We start from the raw sequence: 20,829 nt of genomic DNA on the forward strand, positions 1-20,829 counted from the left end.
CTAACGATGGCATTTGTTAAGCGCTTACTATGTGCCAAGCACTGTTCTAAGCGCTGGGGAGGTTCCAAGGTGATCAGGTTGTCCCACGGGGGGCTCCCGGTCTTCATCCCCATTTTCCAGATGAGGGAACTGAGGCCCAGAGAAGTGAAGCGACTTGCCCAAAGTCACCCAGCTGACAGTTGGCAGAGTCGGGATTTGAACCCATGACCTCTGACTCCAAAGCCCGGGCTCTTTCCACTGAGCCACGCTACTGTACTTGGCGCTTAAGTGATTATAATAATAATACTAATAATAATAATGACACTTATTAAATGCTTACTATGTGCAAAGCACTGTTCTAAGCGCTTACTATGTGCCAACCACTGTTATTAATGCTAACGATGGCATTTGTTAAGCGCTTACTATGTGCCAAGCACTGTTCTAAGCGCTGGGGAGGTTCCAGGGTGATCAGGTTGTCCCACGGGGGACTCACAGTTTGAATCCCCATTTTCCAGATGAGGTAAAAGGCACAGAGAAGTGAAGCAACTTGCCCAAAGTCACACAGCTGAGCTGGGATTTGAACCCATGACCCCTGACTCCAAAGCCTGGGCTCTTTCCACAGAGCCATGCTACTGTACTTGGTGCTTGTGATAATAATAATAATAATAATAATAATGGCATTTATAAAGCGCTTACTATGTGCAAAACACTGTTCTAAGCACTTACCATGTGCCAAGCACTGTTAATAATACTAACGATGGCATTTGTTAAGCGCTTACTATGTGCCAAGCACTGTTCTAAGCGCTGGGGAGGTTTTCCCGGGTGATCAGGTTGTCCCACGGGGGATTCACAGTTTGAATCCCCATTTTCCAGATGAGGTAACAGGCACAGAGAAGTGAAGCGACTTGCCCAAAGTCACCCAGCTGACAGTTGGCAGAGCCGGGATTTGAACCCATGACCTCTGACTCCAAAGCCCGGGCTCTTTCCACTGAGCCACGCTACCGTACTTGGCGCTTAAGTGATTATAATAATAATAATAATGGCATTTATTAAACGCTTACTATGTGCAAAGCACTGTTCTAAGCGCTTACTGTGTGCCAACCACTGTTAATAATGCTAGTGATGGCATTTGTTAAGCGCTTGCTATGTGCAAAGCACTGTTCTAAGCACTTACTATGTGCCAAGCACTGTTAAGAATGCTAACGATGGCATTTGTTAAGTGCTTACTATGTGCCAAGCACTGTTCTAAGCGCTGGGGAGGTTCCCGGGTGATCAGGTTGTCCCACGGGGGGATCCCGGTCTTCATCCCCATTTTCCAGATGAGGTAACTGAGGCCCAGAGAAGTGAAGCGACTTGCCCAAAGTCACACAGCTGGCAGTTGGCGGAGCCGAGATTTGAACCCATGACCTCTGACTCCAAAGCCCGGGCTCTTTCCACTGAGCCACGCTACTGTACTTGGCGCTTAAGTGATTATAATAATAATAATAATGGCATTTATTAAACGCTTACTGTTTAAGCCAAAATTAGAGTTTCTGTTTGATGTGGAGGTGGATGGGCACCCACTGTCGGGTAGGGACCGTCTCTATATGTTGCCCCTTCCCAAGCGCTTAGTCCAGTGCTCTGCACCCAGTAAGCGCTCAATAAATCATCATTATGGAGCGCTTACTATGTGCAGAGCACTGGACTAAGCGCTTGGGAAGTACAAATTGGCAACATATAGAGACGGTCCCGACCCAACAGCGGGCTCACAGTCTAAAAGACTCAATCAATACGATTGGATGAATGAATGAATAATTATATGTAATAGATGTTATTATTATTATTATTATTATTCTGTTGAATACTAACGCCAAATCTGACCTTTCCTCAGGTCTCCCCAATACGTTCGGCGACTACGATGAAACGCCCCAAGTAACGGCCCGCCACTTGAAGGTTGGAACGGGCTGAGTTTTCGCCCCGGGATGGGGGGGATGGGGGGGACGGAGACGGGGCTGGGGGGAACGCCCCTGCCTCTGAAGGAGGCTCCCCTGCTCCGGGCCGAGCCTCCTCCCCGATCCCCTCGGCCGGTCGATAGCCGTAGGAACGGCCACCATCTCAGAACCGACCGTGAGCCCGTTGTTGGGTCGGGACCGTCTCTATATGTTGCCGACTTGGACTTCCCGAGCGCTTAGTACAGTGCTCTGCACCCAGTTAGCGCTCGATAAGTACGGTCGAATGAATGAATGAATCAATACAAATAAATAAAATGACAGTTAGGGACTTTGCGTGGTGGGGCTGGGAAGGGGTCAGAGGGAGCAAGTTAGGGCGACGCAGAACTCTGTTGCCGAATTGTCCTTTTCAGGCGCTTAGTACAGTGCTCTGCACACAGTAAGCGCTTGATAAATACGATCGAATGAATGAATGAATCAATACAAATAAATAAAATGACAGTTACGGACTTTGCGTGGTGGGGCTGGGAGGGGGTCAGAGGGAGCAAGTTAGGGCGACGCAGAGGTCTGTTGCCGAATTGTCCTTTCCAGGCGCTTAGTACAGTGCTCTGCACCCAGCAAGCGCTCGATAAATACGATTGAATGAATGAATCAATACCAATAAGGTGACAGTTGTGGACTTTGCGTGGTGGGCTGGGAGGGGGTCAGAGGGAGCAAGTTAGGGTGACGCAGAGCTCTGTTGCCGAATTGTCCTTTCCAGGCGCTTAGTACAGTGCTCTGCACCCAGCAAGCGCTCGATAAATACGATTGAATGAATCAATACAAATAAATAAAATGACAGTTATGGACTTTGCGTGGTGGGGCTGGGAGGGAGTCAGAGGGAGCAAGTTAGGGCGATGCAGAACTCTGTTGCCGAATTGTCCTTTTTTTTTTTTTTAATGGCATTTATTAAGCGCTTACTATGTGCAGAGCACTGTTCTAAGCGCAGGGGAATTTACAAGGTGATCAGGTTGTCCCACGTGGGGCTCACAGTCTTCACCCCCATTTTACAGATGAGGGAACTGAGGCCCAGAGAAGTGAAGTGACTCGCCCAAAGTCACACAGTTGACAAGTGGTGGAGCCGGTCCTTTCCAGGCGCTTAGTACAGTGCTCTGCACCCAGCAAGCGCTCGATAAATACGATTGAATGAATGAATCAATACCAATAAGGTGACAGTTGTGGACTTTGCGTGGTGGGCTGGGAGGGGGTCAGAGGGAGCAAGTTAGGGCGACGCAGAGCTCTGTTGCTGAATTGTCCTTTCCAGGCGCTTAGTACAGTGCTCTGCACCCAGCAAGCGCTCAGTAAATACGATTGAATGAATCAATACAAATAAATAAAATGACAGTTAGGGACTTTGCGTGGTGGGGCTGGGAGGGGGTCAGAGGGAGCAAGTTAGGGCGACGCAGAACTCTGTTCCCGAGTTGTCCTTTCCAGGCGCTTAGTACAGTGCTCTGCACCCAGTAAGCCCTTGATAAATACGATTGAATGAGTGAATCAATGCAAATAAATAAAATGACAGTTATGGACTTTGCGTGGCGGGGCTGGGAGGGGGTCAGAGGGAGCAAGTTAGGGCGATGCAGAACTCTGTTGCTGAATTGTCCTTTCCAGGCGCCTAGTACAGTGCTCTGCACACAGTAAGCGCTTGATAAATATGATTGAATGAATCAATACAAATAAATAAAATGACAGTTAGGGACTTTGCGTGGCGAGGCTGGGAGGGGGTCAGAGGGAGCAAGTTAGGGCGACGCAGAACTCTGTTGCCGAATTGTCCTTTCCAGGCGCTTAGTACAGTGCTCTGCACCCAGCAAGCGCTCGATAAATACGATTGAATGAATCAATACAAATAAATAAAATGACAGTTATGGACTTTGCGTGGTGGGGCTGGGAGGGGGTCAGAGGGAGCAAGTTAGGGCGACGCAGAGCTCTGTTGCCGAATTGTCCTTTCCAGGCGCTTAGTACAATGCTGTGCACCCAGTAAGTGCTCGATAAATACGGCGGAATAAGTGAAAGAAGGGAGTGGGAGATGAGGACAAGTGGGAAGGCCTCTTGGAGGAGGTGCATCAATACATAGAGAGAGAAGCATCAATAGAGAATAGAGAAGAGCAATAGAGAAGCAGCGTGGCTCTGTGGAAAGAGCCCGGGCTTTGGAGTCCGAGGTCGTGGGTTCAAATCCTGGCTCTGCCACTTCATCATCATCATCAATCATATTTATTGAGCGCTTACTATGTGCAGAGCACTGTACTAAGCGCTAGGGAAGTACAAATTGGCAACATCTAGAGACAGTCCCTACCCAACAGCAGGCTCACAGTCTAAAAGGGGGAGACAGACAACAAAACCAAACATACGAACCAAATGAAATAAATAGAATAGATAAGCGACTGTGGGGATGCTATGGCCTGGAAGGGAGGCGCCTAATCGGTGAACAATAATAATAATAATGGCATTTGTTAAGCGCTTACTAGGCGCACAGCACTGTTTTAAGCGCTGGAGGGGGGTGCAAGGTGATCAGGTTGTCTTGTCAGCTGGGTGACTTTGGGCAAGTCACTTCACTTCTCCGGGCCTCAGTTTACCTCATCTGTCAAATGGGGATGAAGACTGTGAGCCCCCCGTGGGACAACCTGATCACCTTGTCACCTCCCCAGCGCTTAGAACAGTGCTTGGCACATAGTAAGTGCTCAATAAATGCCATCGTTATTATTATTATTATGCGCCCTGAGTCCTGCCCGGCGGTGGGGTTGGCGTGGCAGGGCCTGCCGCCGGTCGCTAACTCCTCCTCCCCGCCTTCTCCCGACACAGAGCTTTGCCCAGAGCGGTTTAGTCAACGTGGTCGGGGGCTGCTGCGGGACCACCCCGGATCACATCAGGTAATTCCCACCCATCCCGGGAGGATAGGGCTCGGCCGGGAAACGGGGCACCGTCCGGGGCGGCGGGGGGCAAGGACGGACTTCTCCCGGATTGGCATCCGGGAGACCGTGAGCCCGCCTGTGGGGAGGGACCGTCTCTATATGATGCCAACTTGGACTTCCCAAGCGCTTGTCCATCATCATCAATCGTATTTACTGAGCGCTTGTCCAGTGCTCTGCACGCGGTAAGCGCTCAATAAATACGACTGATTGATTGATTGATCTTGGCCGGGCGAGGACGAGCTCCTCAGGATAATAATAATAATAATAATAATAATAATAATAATAATAATAATGGCATTTGTTAAGCGCTTACTATGTGCTGAGCACTGTTCTAAGCGCTGAAGGGAACGACGGCTAAGATTTCCCGCTCCGGAAAAGGCGGCGCCGGGGGAGGGAGGGAGAGAGGATCCGGCCCCAAATCTGGGCTCCTCCGGGACAGTTGCATCTTCCATGACTCTCCTGTACTCATTCATTCAGTTGTATTTATTCATTCATTCATGCATGCATTCAGTCGTATTTATTGGGCGCTTACTGTGGGCAGAGCACTGTCCTAAGTATTTATTCATTCAGTCGTATTTATTGAGCACTTACTGTGGGCAGAGCGCTGTCCTAAATATTCATTCATTCAGTCGTATTTATTGAGCACTTACTGTGCGCTGAGCACTGTCCTAAGTATTCATTCATTCAGTCGTATTTATTGAGCACTTACTGTGGGCAGAGCACTGTCCTAAGTATTCATTCATTGTCGTATTTATTGAGCACCTACTGTGCGCTGAGCACTGTCCTAAGTATTTGTTCATTCATTCGGTCGTATTTATTGAGCGCTTACTGTGTGCGGAGCACTGTCCTAATTATTTGTTCATTCATTCAGTCGTATTTATTGAGTGCTTACTGTGCGCAGAGCACTGTCCAAAGTATTCATTTATTCATTCAGTCGTATTTATTGAGCACTTACTGTGGGCAGAGCACTGCTCTAAGTACTCGTTTGTTCATTCGGTCGTATTTATTGAGTACTTACTGTGGGCAGAGCAGTGTCCTAAGTATTCATTCATTCGTTCAGTCGTATTTATTGAGCGCTTACTGTTCGCAGAGCACTGTCCCAAGTATTTGTTATTCATTGTCGTATTTATTGAGCACTTACTGTACGCAGAGCACTGTCCTAAGTATCTGCTCGTTCAGTCGTATTTATTGAGCGCTTACTATGCACAGAGCACTGTCCTAAGTATTTGTTCATTCATTCAGTCATATTTATTGAGTGCTTACTGTGGGCAGAGCACTGTCCTAAGTATTCGTTCATTCATCCAGTCGTATTTATTGAGCGCTTACTGTGGGCAGAGCACTGTCCTAAGTATTCATTCATTCATTCAGTCGTATTTATTGAGCGCTTACTGTGGGCAGAGCACTGTCCTAAGTATTCATTCATTCATTCAGTCATATTTATTGAGCGCTTACTGTGGGCAGAGCACTGTCCTAAGTATTCATTCATTCATTCAGTCAGTCATATTTATTGAGTGCTTACTGTGCGCAGAGCACTGTCCTAAGTATTCATTCATTCAGTCGTATTTATTGAGCGCTTACTGTGGGCAGAGCACTGTCCTAAGTACTTGTTCATTCATTCAGTCATATTTATTGAGTGCTTACTGTGGGCAGAGCACTCTCCTAAGTATTCGTTCATTCATTCAGTCATCATCATCATCATCATCACTCGTATTTATTGAGCACTTACTGTGTGCAGAGCACTGTACTAAGCGCTTGGGAAGTACAAGTTGGCAACATATTTATTGAGCGCTTACTGTGCGCAGAGCACTGTCCTAAGTGTTCGTTCATTCATTCAGTCGTATTTATTGAGTGCTTACTGAGGGCAGAGCACTGTCCTAAGTACTCGTTCATTCATTCAGTCATATTTATTGAGCGCTTACTGTGGGCAGAGCACTGTCCTAAGTACTCATTCATTCAGTCGTATTTATTGAGCGCTTACTGTGTGCAGAGCTCTGTCCTAAATATTCGTTCATTCATTCAGTCATATTTATTGAGCGCTTACTGAGGGCAGAGCACTGTCCTAAGTACTCGTTCGTTCATTCATTCAGTCGTATTTATTGAGCGCTTACTGTGGGCAGAGCACTGTCCTAAGCGCTTGGGAAGAGTAGTAATTGTGGCATGTGATAATCAGTCAGCAGCGTGGCTCAGTGGAAAGAGCCCGGGCTTTGGAGTCAGAGGTCACGGGTTCAAATCCCGGCTCCGCCACCTGTCAGCTGGGTGACTTTGGGCATGTCACTTCACTTCTCCGGGCCTCAGTTCCGTCATCTGTGAAATGGGGATTAAGACTGTGAGCCCCATGTGGGACAACTTGATCACCTTGTATCCACCCCCAGCGCTTAGAACAGTGCTCCGCACATAGTAAGCGCTTAACAAATGCCATTCTTATTTATTTATTCTCTGGGCCCCAGTTCCGTCATCTGTGAAATGGGGATTAAGACTGTGAGCCCCCGGTGGGACAACCTGATCACCTTGTATCTCCCCCAGTGTTTAGAACAGTGCTTGGCACATAGTGAGCGCTTAACAAATGCCTTCCTCATCATTATTATTATTATTCTCTGGGCCTCAGTTCCCTCATCTGTGAAATGGGGATTAAGACCGTGAGCCCCACGTAGGACAGGGACTGTGTCCAATCTGATTAGCTGGTACCCACCCCGGTGCTTAGCGCAGACCCGGCACCTAGTGAGCACTTAATAAATACCCCCGTGGTATTTATTGAGCGCCGAGAGCGTGCGGACCTCCAGCCCCGGGGCTCGGGAGAGTCCGGGCGGAGGACGGGATGGGTTCCGGTGGGAAGCAGCGTGGCTCAGTGGAAAGAGCCCGGGCTTTGGAGTCAGAGGCCCTGCGTTCGAATCCCGCCTCCGCCGCTTCTCAGCTGGGTGACTTTGGGCAGGTCACTTCTCTGGGCCTCAGTTCCCTCATCTGGAAAATGGGGGTGAAGACTGTGAGCCCCCCGTGGGACAGCCTGGTCGCCTTGTAAGCTCCCCAGCGCTTAGAACAGTGCTTTGCACATGGTAAGCGCTTAATAAATGCCGTTATTATTATTATTATTATTATTACTATTATTATTATTATTATTATTATTAATGAGGGGCCCAGACGGAGCAGGGCGGGGTTTCGGGTGGCACCTTACAGGTGGGGGGGTGTGTGTTTTTGGGGGAACCCAGGGCGATCGCCGCGGCCGTGGAAGCCTGCAAACCTCGCGTCCCTCCGACCTCCCTTCCCCAAGGACACATGCTGCTGTCGGGTGAGTGATAATAATTAATTATTAATAATTAATAAATACCCCCGTGGCATTACCGAGCGCCGAGAGCATGCAGACCACCAGCCCCGGGGCTCGGGAGAGTCCGGGCGGAGGATGGCACTCCTTTTTTTTTCCCAAAGCGGTACTTTTCAGCGCTTACTACGTGCCCGGCGCTGTACTGAGCGCGGCGGGCGCTGACGAGACCCGGGAATTCCCAGTCGGGGTAGGGGAGATCCAAGACGGTCATTCAGTCGTATTTATTGAGCGCTTACTGTGGGCAGAGCACTGTCCTAAGTATTCATTCATTCATTCAGTCCTATTTATTGAGCGCTTACTGTGTGCAGAGCACTGTCCTAAGTATTCATTCATTCAGTCGTATTTATTGAGCGCTTACTGTGGGCAGAGCACTGTCCTAAGTACTTGTTCATTCATTCAGTCATATTTATTGAGCGCTTACTGTGGGCAGAGCACTGTCCTAAGTATTCATTCATTCAGTCGTATTTATTGAGCGCTTACCGTGGGCAGAGCACTGTCCTAAGTACTTGTTCATTCATTCAGTCATATTTATTGAGCGCTTACTGTGGGCAGAGCACTGTCCTAAGTATTCATTCATTCATTCAGTCAGTCATATTTATTGAGCGCTTACTGTGGGCAGAGCACTGTCCTAAGTACTTGTTCATTCATTCAGTCATATTTATTGAGCGCTTACTGTGGGCAGAGCACTGTCCTAAGTATTCATTCATTCAGTCGTATTTATTGAGCGCTTACTGTGGGCAGAGCACTGTCCTAAGTACTTGTTCATTCATTCAGTCATACTTATTGAGCGCTTACTGTGGGCAGAGCGCTGTCCTAAGTATTCGTTCATTCATTCAGTCATCATCATCATCATCATCACTCGTATTTATTGAGCACTTACTGTGTGCAGAGCACTGTACTAAGCGCTTGGGAAGTACAAGTTGGCAACATATTTATTGAGCGCTTACTGTGCGCAGAGCACTGTCCTAAGTATTCGCTCATTCATTCAGTCATATTTATTGAGCGCTTACTGTGGGCAGAGCACTGTCCTAAGTATTCATTCATTCATTCAGTCGTCATCATCATCATCATCAATCGTATTTATTGAGCACTTACTGTGTGCAGAGCACTGTACTAAGCGCTTGGGAAGTACAAGCTGGCAACATATTTATTGAGCGCTTACTGTGCGCAGAGCGCTGTCCTAAGTATTCGCTCATTCATTCAGTCATATCTATTGAGCGCTTACTGTGGGCAGAGCACTGTCCTGAGTACTCGTTCATTCATTCAGTCGTATTTATTGAGCGCTTACTGTGGGCAGAGCACTGTCCTAAGTATTCATTCATTCAGTCGTATTTATTGAGCGCTTACTGTGGGCAGAGCACTGTCCTAAGTACTTGTTCATTCATTCAGTCATACTTATTGAGCGCTTACTGTGGGCAGAGCGCTGTCCTAAGTATTCGTTCATTCATTCAGTCATCATCATCATCATCATCACTTGTATATATTGAGCACTTACTGTGTGCAGAGCACTGTACTAAGTGCTTGGGAAGTACAAGTTGGCAACATATTTATTGAGCGCTTACTGTGCGCAGAGCACTGTCCTAAGTATTCGCTCATTCATTCAGTCATATTTATTGAGCCCTTACTGTGGGCAGAGCACTGTCCTAAGTATTCATTCATTCAGTCGTATTTATTGAGCGCTTACTGTGGGCAGAGCACTGTCCTAAGTACTCGTTCATTCATTCAGTCGTATCTATTGAGCGCTTACTGTGGGCAGAGCACTGTCCTGAGTACTCGTTCATTCATTCAGTCATATTTATTGAGCGCTTACTGCGGGCAGAGCACTGTCCTAAGTACTTGTTCGTTCATTCACTGTGGTATTTATTGAGCGCTTACTGTGTGCAGAGCACTGTCCCAAGTACTCGTTCGTTCATTCACTGTCGTATTTATTGAGCGCTTACTGTGTGCAGAGCACTGTGCTAAGTACTCGTTCATTCATTCATTCAGCCCCTGCGTTCGAGGCCCTGCGTTCGAATGGACGGTGGCGGTGTGCGGCCTTGGAAGGGGAGGCGGGGCGTCTCTTTGGGTCCCCTCCACCCCATACTGGGCGTCCTCCGGGCCTCCCTGCGGGACCTCACTCGTTCATTCAGTCGTACTTATTGAGCGCCTGCCGTGGGCAGAGCCCTCGGGGGTTTCGGGGAGCCCCCGGGCGGGGCCGGCGGGGCCCTCGGTCTCCCACCCGCTGTCCTCGTCCCCAGGCCTGGAGCCCTTCGGCGTCGGCCCCTTCACCAACTTCGTCAACATCGGCGAGCGCTGCAACGTGGCCGGCTCCCGGAAGTTCGCCAACCTCATCAAGGCCGGCAACTATGAAGTGAGCGTCCCCCGAGGCCCGGCCGAGACCCCGCCCGCGGCTGCGCCCCCCCCCCTCCCCCCCGCTCGTCGGGAGGCCTGGGTTCTAATCGCGGCCCCGCCGGGGGACCTCGGGCGAGTCACTGTACCTCGTTCTCGCCCGTCCCGCCATCGACCCCCGGCCCACGTCATCCCCCGGGCCTGGAATGCCCCCAATCCCTCTGCCCCTCCGCCAGGCTCGCTCTCTTCCTCCCTTCAAGGCCCTGCTGAGAGCTCACCTCCTCCAGGAGGCCTTCCCACACTCAGCCCCTTCCTTCCTCTCCCCCTCGTCCCCCTCTCCATCCCCCCGTCTTACCTCCTTCCCTTCCCCACAGCACCTGTATAGATGGATATATGGCTGTACATATTTATTACTCTATTTACTGGCTCTCTTCCTCCCTTCAAGGCCCTGCTGAGAGCTCACCTCCTCCAGGAGGCCTTCCCAGACTGAGCCCCTTCCTTCCTCTCCCCCTCGTCCCCCTCTCCATCCCCCCATCTTACCTCCTTCCCTTCCCCACAGCACCTGGATATATATGTATGTATGGTTGTACATATTTATTACTCTATTTATTTATTTATTCATTTATTTCACTTGTACATTTCTATCCTACTTATTTTATTTTGTTGGTATGTTTGGTTCTGTTCTCTGTCTCCCCCTTTTAGACTGTGAGCCCACTGTTGGGTAGGGACTGTCTCTATGTGATGCCAATTTGTACTTCCCAAGCGCTTAGTACAGTGCTCTGCACATAGTAAGCGCTCAATAAATACGATTGATTGATTGATTGGAATGCCCTCCCTCTGCCCCTCCACCAAGCTAGCTCTCTTCCTCCCTTCAAGGCCCTGCTGAGAGCTCACCTCCTCCAGGAGGCCTTCCCAGACTGAGCCCCTTCCTTCCTCTCCCCCTCGTCCCCCTCTCCATCCCCCCATCTTACCTCCTTCCCTTCCCCACAGCACCTGTGTATATGTATATATGGTTGTACATATTTATTACTCTATTTATTTATTTATTTCACTTACATTTCTATCCTATTTATTTTATTTTGTTGGTATTTTTGGTTCTGTTCTCCGTCTCCCCCTTTTAGACTGTGAGCCCACTGTTGGGTAGGGACTGTCTCTATGTGTTGCCAATTTGTACTTCCCAAGCACTTAGTACAGTGCTCTGCACATAGTAAGCGCTCAATAAATATGATTGATTGATTGATTGATTGAGTCGCATCGCTTGAGACCTTGAGCCCCCCGGGACAGGGACGGGGTCCGACCCGATTCGCATGTCATGATAATCATCGTGGTATTTATTACGCGCTTACTAGGTGCCAGGCACTGTGCTAAGCGCTGGGGTGGATACAAGGTTGGACACAGCCCCACGTGGGGCTCGCAGTCCAAGTATGAGGGAGAACGATTCATTCATTCATTCAGTCATATTTATTGAGCACTTACTGTGTGCAGGACACTGTACTAAGCGCTTGGGAAGTCCAAGTTGGCAACATCTAGAGACGGTCCCTACCCAACAGCGGGCTCACGGTCTAGAAGATAATTACTATTAAGAATGCTATTAATGCTATTAGCGTGGCCCAGTGGAAACAGCCCGGGCTTTGGAGTCGACATCATGGGTTCAAATCCCGGCTCCACCAACTGTCAGCTGTGTGACTTTGGGCAAGTCACTTCACTTCTCTGGGCCTCAGTTCCCTCATCTGTAGAATGGGGATTGAAAGTGTGAGCCCCCGCCATGGGACAACCTGATCACCTTGTAACCTCCCAGCGCTTAGAACAGTGCTTTGCACCTAGTAAGCGCTTAACAAATACCATCATCATCATTATTATTAATAGTAATTGTGGTATTTAATAATAATAATGGCATTTATTAAGCGCTTACTAGGTGCAAAGCACTGTTCTAAGCACTGGGGAGGTTACAGGGTGATCAGGCTGTCCCATGGCGGGGGTTAACAGTTTCAATCCCCATTTTACAGAGGAGGGAACTGAGGCCCAGAGAAGTGAAGTACTGACAGTTGGCAGAGCCAGGATTAGAACCCATGACCTCTGACTCCAAAGCCCGGGCTCTTTCCACTGAGCCATGCCGCTTCTCTCTAAGGAAAGTTCCTGCCCGCAGCGAGCTTACAGTTTAGAGGGGGAGATGGACATGAATAGAAATCAATAATTTATTGATACGTAGTACATAGGTGCTGTGGGGAATGGTTATCGATAACGCTCCTTCCTCCTCCTCTCCTTCCTCCTCCTCTCCTTCCTCCTCCTCGCGTTCTGGGCAGGGAACGCGTCCGCTAATTCCCCCGAGCGCTTCCTTCTGGACCGGGAGCCCGTTGTGGGCAGGGATCGCCTCTTTTTTGTTGCCGAATTGTACTTTCCAAGCGCTTAGTACAGTGCTGCTCCTTACCCCCCCCCACAGCACCTGGATATATGTTTGTACGGATTTATTACTCTATTGATTTTACTTGTACATATCTCTTCTGTTTATTTTATCCTGTTAATATGTTTGGTTTTGTTCTCTGTCTCCCCCTTCTAGCCTGTGAGCCCACTGTTGGGTAGGGACTGTCTTTATATGTTGCCAACTTGTGCTTCCCAAGCGCTTAGTACAGTGCTCTGCACACCGTAAGCGCTCAATAAATACGATTGATTGATTGATTCCCAGACTCCCTCCTTCCTCTCCCTCTCCATCCCCCCCGTCTTACCTCCTTCCCTTCCCCACAGCACCTGGATATACGGATATATGTCTGGACGGATTTATTACTCTATTGATTTTACTTGTACAGATCTGTTTCTTTTATTTTGTTACTATGTTTTGTCTTGTCGTCCGTCTCCCCCTTCTAGCCTGTGAGCCCGCTGTTGGGTAGGGACCGTCTCTAGACGTTGCCAACTCGTGCTTCCCAAGCGCTTAGTCCAGTGCTCTGCACGCAGTAAGCGCTCGATAAATACGATTGATTGATCGATTGATCGCTGCGCCCACAATAAGCGCTCGGTAATTACGAATGAATGAATGAATGAATGGTCCAGCGCCCGGGCAATGGTACCGATTGATGGGTTGCCTGTTTCCTCCCGCCGCCGCCGCCACCGTTGCCGTCGAAGGAAGCTCTGAGCGTAGCCAAGGCCCAGGTGGAGATGGGCGCCCAGATCCTGGACGTCAACATGGACGACGGCATGTTGGACGGGCCGCGGGCCATGGCCCGATTCTGCAAACTGATCGCCTCCGAGCCCGACATCGCCAGGGTGAGGCCCCCCGGGCGAGCCGCCGCCCCTTCCCCTCCGCGGGGCGATCCCGGCCAGGCCGACGCGGCGAGGCGCCCACCTCCCGTCCGCAGGTCCCGCTCTGCATCGACTCCTCCAACTTCGCCGTGATCGAAGCCGGCCTGAAGTGCTCCCAGGGCAAGTGCATCGTCAACAGCATCAGCCTGAAGGAAGGGGAGGCGGACTTCCTCGGGAAAGCCCGCCGGATCCGGCGGTACGGGGCCGCCGTGGTGGTCATGGCTTTCGACGAAGAGGGCCAGGTGAGGCCCTGGGACGGGGGCGGGGACCCTCCGCGATGCCCGGCCCGGGACCGACGGGTCGGAGGCCCGTGGCCAACGAAAACGGCCTCGGCGAGGGCGGGATTTGGGACGCGCTTCGGGATGAACGTCGGCCCGGGCGGCGGGAGCGGCGTCTCGGCCCCGGGCTTTCCGGAGCGCCCGGCACAGTGCGTCCCACCCGGCTTGGCAGTTGCCGTTTCCACGCCGGGCGGCCGGTTGGCTGAACCGCCCCCCTTTTCCCTTCCCCCTTTTCCCTTCCCCCTTTTCCCTTCCCCCTTTCCCCTTCCCCCTTTTCCCTTCCCCCTTTTCCCTTCCCCCTTTTCCCTTCCCCCTTTCCCCTTCCCCCTTTCCCCTTCCCCCTTTTCCCATCCCCCTTTTCCCTTCCCCCTTTTCCCTTCCCCCTTTCCCCTTCCCCCTTTCCCCTTCCCCCTTTCCCCTTCCCCCTTTCCCCTTCCCCCCTTTCCCCTTCCCCCCTTTCCCCTTCCCCCCTTTCCCCTTCCCCCCTTTCCCCTTCCCCCCTTTCCCCTTCCCCCCTGTCCCCTTCCCCCCTTTCCCCTTCCCCCCTTTCCCCTTCCCCCCTTTCCCCCTCTTCCCCCCTTTCCCCTTCCCCCCCTTTCCCCCCCTTCCCTCTTCCCCCCTTTCCCCTCTTCCCCCCTTCCCTTCCCCCCTTTCCCCTTCCCCCCTTTCCCCTTCCCCCCTTTCCCCTTCCCCCCTTTCCCCTTCCCCCCTTTCCCCTTCCCCCCTTTCCCCTTCCCCCTTTCCCCTTCCCCCCTTTTCCCTTCCCGATGCCCGCTCCATTGTCGCAGGCCACGGAGACGGCCGCCAAAATCCAGGTGTGCACCAGGGCTTACCGCCTCCTGGTCGACGGTCTGGCCTTCAACCCCAACGACATCATCTTCGACCCCAACATCCTGACCATCGGCACCGGAATGGAGGAGCACAACCTGTACGCCGTCAACTTCATCGACGCCACCCGGGCCATAAAGGTTTCGGGGGGCCAGGGGAGGGTGGGGGCGAGACCCGGCCCGCTGTCGCCGGGTGACCTCGGGCCAGATGGAGACTGGGAGCCCCTTATGGGGCATGCACTGTGTCCCACCCGATTAGCTTTCATTCATTCATTCAATCAATCAATCAATCATATTTATTGAGCACTTACTGTGTGCAGAGCACTGTACTAAGCGCCTGGGAAGTCCAAGTTGGCAACATATAGAGACAGTCCCTACCCAACAGCGGGCTTACAGTCTCTATAGAAGGGGGAGACAGAGAACAAAACCAAACATATTAACAAAATAAAATAAATAGAATAGATATGTACAAGTAAAATAGAGTAATAAATATGTACAAGCATATATACAGGGGGAGACAGGCGACAAAACAAAACATGGGGACGGGTGTCAAGTCGTCAGAATAAATAAAAGTAAAGCTAGATGCACATCATTGACAAAATCAATAAAATAGTAAATATGTACAAGTAAAATAGAGTCATAAATCTGTACAAACACATATACAGGTGCTGTGGGGAGGGGAATAATAATAACGATGGCATTTATTAAGCGTTTACTATGTGCAAAGCACCGTTGTAAGCGCCGGGGAGGTTACAAGGTGATCGGGTTGTCCCCCGGGGGGCTCACAGTTTTAATCCCCATTTTACAGATGAGGGAACTGAGGCACAGAGAAGTTAAGTGACTTGGGCGGGGGGGGTGGGGAGGAGGAGGAGGGGAAAAAGGGGGCTCAGTCTAGGAAGGTTTCCTGGAGGAGGTGAGTGCTCAGTAGGGCTTTGTAGGGCTTATGTGCCCCAGTGCTTCGAACAGTGCCTGGCACATAGTAAGTAGCGTGAAGGAAGAAGATTGGCCGTCATTCATTCATTCATTCAACCGTATTTCTTTCATTCATTCATTCAATCGCATTTATCGAGTGCTTACTGTGTGCAGAGCACTGTACTAAGCACTTGGGAAGTCCAAGTTGGCAACCTACAGAGGTGGTCCCTACCCAACAGTGGGCTCACAGTCTAGAAGACTGTGTGGCATGGAGAAGCAGCGTGGTGCAGTGGAAAGAGCCCGGGCTTTGGAGTCAGAGGTCATGGGTTCGAATCCCAGCTCCACCACAAGTCTGCTGTGTGACCTTGGGCAAGTCACTTCACTTCTCTGAGCCTCAGTTACCTCATCTGGAAAAATGGGGATTAAGACTGTGAGCCCCACATGGGACAACTTGCTCGCATTGTAGCCCCCAGCGCTTAGAACAGTGCTTTGCACATAGTAAGTGCTTAACAAATGCCATTATTATTATTATTAGAAGGGGGAGACAGAGAACAAAACAAAACGTATTCCCAAAATAAAATAAATAGAATAAATATGTACAAGTAAAATAAATAAATAGAGTAATAAATCTGTACAAACATATATACACATATACAGGTGCTGTGGGGAGGGGAAGGAGGTAAGGTGGGGGGAATGCAGAAGGGGAGGAAGGAGGGGGCTGAGTGTGGGAAGGCCTCCTGGAGGAGGTGAGCTCTCAGTAGGGCCTTGAAGGGAGGAGGAGAGCTAGCTTGGTGGATGTGCGGAGGGAGGGCATTCCAGGCCCGGGGGAGGACGTGGGCCGGGGGTCGATGGTGGGACGGGCGAGAGCGAGGCCTAACGGTGAGGAGGTTAGCGGTGGCAGAGGAGCGGAGGGTGCGGGCTGGGCCGGAGAAGGAGAGAAGGGAGGTGAGGTAGGGGGGGCGAGGGGATGGACAGACTTGAAGCCCAGGGTGAGGAGTTTCTGCCTGATGCGTCGGTTGATTGGTAGCCACCGGTAGCCGCTGGCCCAAACCCGCTCCCCCCTTTAGGAATCGCTGCCCGGAGCCAAGATCAGCGGGGGCCTCTCGAACCTGTCGTTCGCGTTCCGCGGCATGGAAGCCATCCGCGAGGCGATGCACGGCGTCTTCCTCTACCACGCCATCCGGGTACGGTAGGGTGCTGGGGGGGGGCGGCGGGCACTCGGGGGGCGCCCGGCCCGCCCGCCCGCCCGCCTGCCCCTGGGAGCTGTGAGTTTCCTTCTGCCGCCCCTCAGTCCGGGCTGGACATGGGGATCGTGAACGCGGGCAACCTGCCGGTGTACGACGCCATCCCCCGGGACCTGCTGCGGCTGTGCGAGGACCTCATCTGGAACCGGGACCCCGACGCCACCGAGAAGCTGCTGCACTACGCCCAGGTGATTCGCCGTCACCCCGCCCCACCCCTCGAGCCGTCGAGGACGGCGGCTGCGGCCTAGCAGTTAGAGCCCGGGCTCGGGAGTCAGAAGGTCATGGGTTCCAATCCCGGCTCCGCCAACTGTCAGCTGGGGGACTTTGGGCAAGTCACTTCACTTCTCTGGGCCTCGGTTCCCTCATCTGTCAAATGGGGGTGAAGCCCGTGAGCCCCCCGTGGGACAACCTGATCATCATCGTCATCATCAATCGTATTTATTGAGCGCTTACTATGTGCAGAGCACTGGACTAAGCGCTTGGGAAGTACAAATTGGCAACACATAGAGACAGTCCCTACCCAACAGTGGGCTCACAGTCTGAAAGGGGGAGACGGAGAACAAAACCAAACATACCAACAAAATAAAATAAATAGGATAGATATGTACAAGTAAAATAAATAAATAAATAGAGTAATAAATATGTACAACCATATATACATATAACCTGATCACCTTGTATCCTCCCCAGCGCTTCGAGCAGTGCTTTGCACATAGTAAGCACTTAACAAATGCCATCATTATTATTATTATTATTATTATTATCAGTACCTTGCCTGGCATATGGTAAGCACATAACAAACATCTCAATGATCTAATTATTAATATTATTATTAGTATTATTATTACGTGCTTACCGCCTGCCGGGCGCCGTACCGAATGCCAGGGTGGTGACAAGCAAATCGAGTTGGACACAGTCCCCGTCCCCCGTGGGGCTCACGCTCTAAGTCCCCGTTTTCCAGATGAGGAAACTGAGGCCCAGAGAAGTGAAGTGACTCACCCGAGGTCACACGGCATTTCATTCATTCATTCAATCGTATTTATTGAGCGCTGAGCACTGTATTAAGCACTTGGGAAGTCCAAGTTGGCAACGCATAGAGACGGTCCCTGCCCAACAGCGGGCTCACAGTCTAGTGTCTGTCTCCCCTTTCTAGACTGTGAGCTCGTTGTTTGGTAGGGACCGTCTCTCTGTGTTGCCGATTTGTACGTCCCAAGCGCTTAGTACAGTGCTCTGCACACAGTAAGCGCTCAATACGATTGAATGAATGAATGAATGAATGAAAGAAGACAAGTGGTGGAGCCGGGATTAGATCAGTGTAGCGTATTCTCCCAAATGCTTAGTTAGAGAAGCAGCATGGCTCAGTGGAAAGAGCCCGGGCTTTGGAGTCAGAGGTCATGGGTTCGAATTCTGACTCTGCCACATGTCGGCTTGGGCAAGTCACTTCACTTCTCTGAGCCTCAGTTCCCTCATCTGTAAAAAATGGGGATTAAGCCTGTGAGCCCGCCGTGGGATAACCTGATCACCTCGTATCCCCCCCCCAGCGCTTAGAACAGTGCTCTGCACATAGTAAGCGCTTAACAAATGCCATGATTACGGTGTTATGCCCACAGTAAGGATTTAATAAATGCGACCGGCCGCCTGGCGAAGCGGGGGGCCGTCCGGAGCCCCCCACCATCCCTCCCCGTTCCCCTCCGGGCTGAGGGCTCATCAGCGTTGGCGATAGCGAGCCCACTGTTGGGTAGGGACGGTCTCTATATGTTGCCAGTTTGGACTTCCCAAGCGCTTAGTACAGTGCTCTGCACACAGGAAGCGCTCAATAAATACGATTGATTGATTGATAGGGAGGGCGCGGAGGGCAAAGAGGGTGGGGGGCGCTCCCCCAGCCCACCCCCTGGCCCCGGCGCGGCCCTCCAGGGTGGGACGGTACCAGTCCGAGCCTCCCACCCCTTTCTCGTTCAGACCCACGCCAAGGGGGGCAAGAAAGCCGTGCAGACGGACGAGTGGCGAGACGGCCCCGTGGAGGAGCGACTGGAATACGCCCTCGTCAAGGTGAGCCCGGGCCGGAGAAATCCAAGGCGGGGGGACCGCCCGCCGGGGAAGCAGCGGTGGAAAGAACCCGGGCTTGGGAGCCGGAGGTCATGGGTTCCAATCCTGGCTCCGCCACTTGGGCCCGTCACTTCACTGGGCCTCACGTCCCTCATCTGGAAAACGGGGATGAAGAAGGTGAGCCCCACGTGGGACGGTCTTGATCACCTTGTATCCCCCCCCAGCGCTTAGAACAGTGCTCGGCACATAGTAAGCGCTTAACAAATACCAATATTAGTACTATTATCCGAGCGGATGGGCGAGGGCGTCGAGCAGCCTGGTCGCAGCTCCCGCGGAAACGGGTCCGGGCAGGGGGCGGTCACACTGGCTAAGGTGGGTGGGCTCCTGGGATGGACGCCCCCTCCCCGAGATAGCTTAGTACAGTGCTCTGCACATAGTAAGTGCTCAATAAATACGATTGAATGAATGAATGAACAAGACTTCTAGACTGTGAGCCCGTTGTTGGGTAGGGGCCGTCTCTGTATGTTGCCGACTTGGACTTCCCAAGCGCTTAGTACACAGTAAGTGCTCAATAAATACGATTGAATGAATGAATGAATTTATCGAGCGCTTAACTGCGTGCAGAGCACTGCACTACACGCTTGGGAGAGTCTGGTATAGCAATACGACGGATGCATCCCGTGACCATGATGAGCTACACAGTAAGCGCTCGGCACCGTCGATCGTCCGGTGGGAAATCAGGACGGCGCCCGTCTGGGATTGAAGATGGGCGGCCGCCACCACCGGGCGAGCTCGCCCCCGAACCCAGGTCGCCAACTTGTAATAATAATAATGATGGCATTTGTTAAGCGCTTACTATGCGCAAAGCATCATCATCATCATCATCATCAGTCGTATTTATTGAGCGCTTACTATGTGCAGAGCACTGGACTAAGCGCTTGGGAAGTACAAATTCCAACACATACAGACAGTCCCTACCCAACAGTGGGCTCACAGTCTAAAAGGGGGAGACAGAGAACAAAACCAAACATACTAACAGAATAAAATAAATAGAATAGATAGGTACAAATAAAATAAGTAAATAAATAAATAGCACTGTTCTAAGCGCCGGGGAGGTTACAAGGTGATCAAGTTGTCCCACGGCGGGCTCACAGTCTTCATCCCCATTTGACAGATGAGGGAACTGAGGCCCAGAGAATCAATCAATCAATCAATCGTATTTATTGAGCGCTTACTATGTGCAGGGCACTGGACTAAGCGCTTGGGAAGTACAAATTGGCAACACATAGAGACAGTCCCTACCCAACAGTGGGCTCACAGTCTAAAAGGGGGAGACAGAGAACAAAACCAAACATACTAACAAAATAAAATAAATAGAATAGATAGGTACAAATAAAATAAAAAAATAAATAAATAGCACTGTTCTAAGCGCTGGGGAGGTTACAAGGTGATCAAGTTGTCCCTCGGGGGGCTCACAGTCTTCATCCCCATTTGACAGATGAGGGAACTGAGGCCCAGAGAATCAATCAATCAATCAATCGTATTTATTGAGCGCTTACTATGTGCAGAGCACTGGACTAAGTGCTTGGGAAGTACAAATTGGCAACACATAGAGACAGTCCCTACCCAACAGTGGACTCACAGTCTAAAAGGGGGAGACAGAGAACAAAACCAAACATACTAACAAAATAAAATAAATAGCATAGATAGGTACAAATAAAATAAAAAAATA

At 51.0% G+C, this 20,829-nt stretch overlaps 1 protein-coding gene across 1 annotated transcript in view; it reads left to right on the plus strand.

The window, feature by feature from the left end:
• The window catches only part of MTR (5-methyltetrahydrofolate-homocysteine methyltransferase), a 68,709-nt gene that overhangs the window by 19,740 nt on the left and 28,140 nt on the right, over window positions 1-20,829 (plus strand). Inside the window, exons 10-19 of the mRNA XM_038761032.1 lie at window positions 1,850-1,911; window positions 4,743-4,810; window positions 8,056-8,135; window positions 10,406-10,518; window positions 13,614-13,754; window positions 13,847-14,032; window positions 14,857-15,036; window positions 16,875-16,991; window positions 17,099-17,239; window positions 19,011-19,100. Coding sequence (XP_038616960.1) covers window positions 1,850-1,911; window positions 4,743-4,810; window positions 8,056-8,135; window positions 10,406-10,518; window positions 13,614-13,754; window positions 13,847-14,032; window positions 14,857-15,036; window positions 16,875-16,991; window positions 17,099-17,239; window positions 19,011-19,100 — 1,178 coding nt within the window. The remainder of the gene's footprint in view (window positions 1-1,849; window positions 1,912-4,742; window positions 4,811-8,055; window positions 8,136-10,405; window positions 10,519-13,613; window positions 13,755-13,846; window positions 14,033-14,856; window positions 15,037-16,874; window positions 16,992-17,098; window positions 17,240-19,010; window positions 19,101-20,829) is intronic.

The sequence above is a fragment of the Tachyglossus aculeatus genome, chromosome 19 (genome assembly GCF_015852505.1).
Source record: "Tachyglossus aculeatus isolate mTacAcu1 chromosome 19, mTacAcu1.pri, whole genome shotgun sequence".
Lineage (NCBI taxonomy): Eukaryota > Metazoa > Chordata > Mammalia > Monotremata > Tachyglossidae > Tachyglossus > Tachyglossus aculeatus.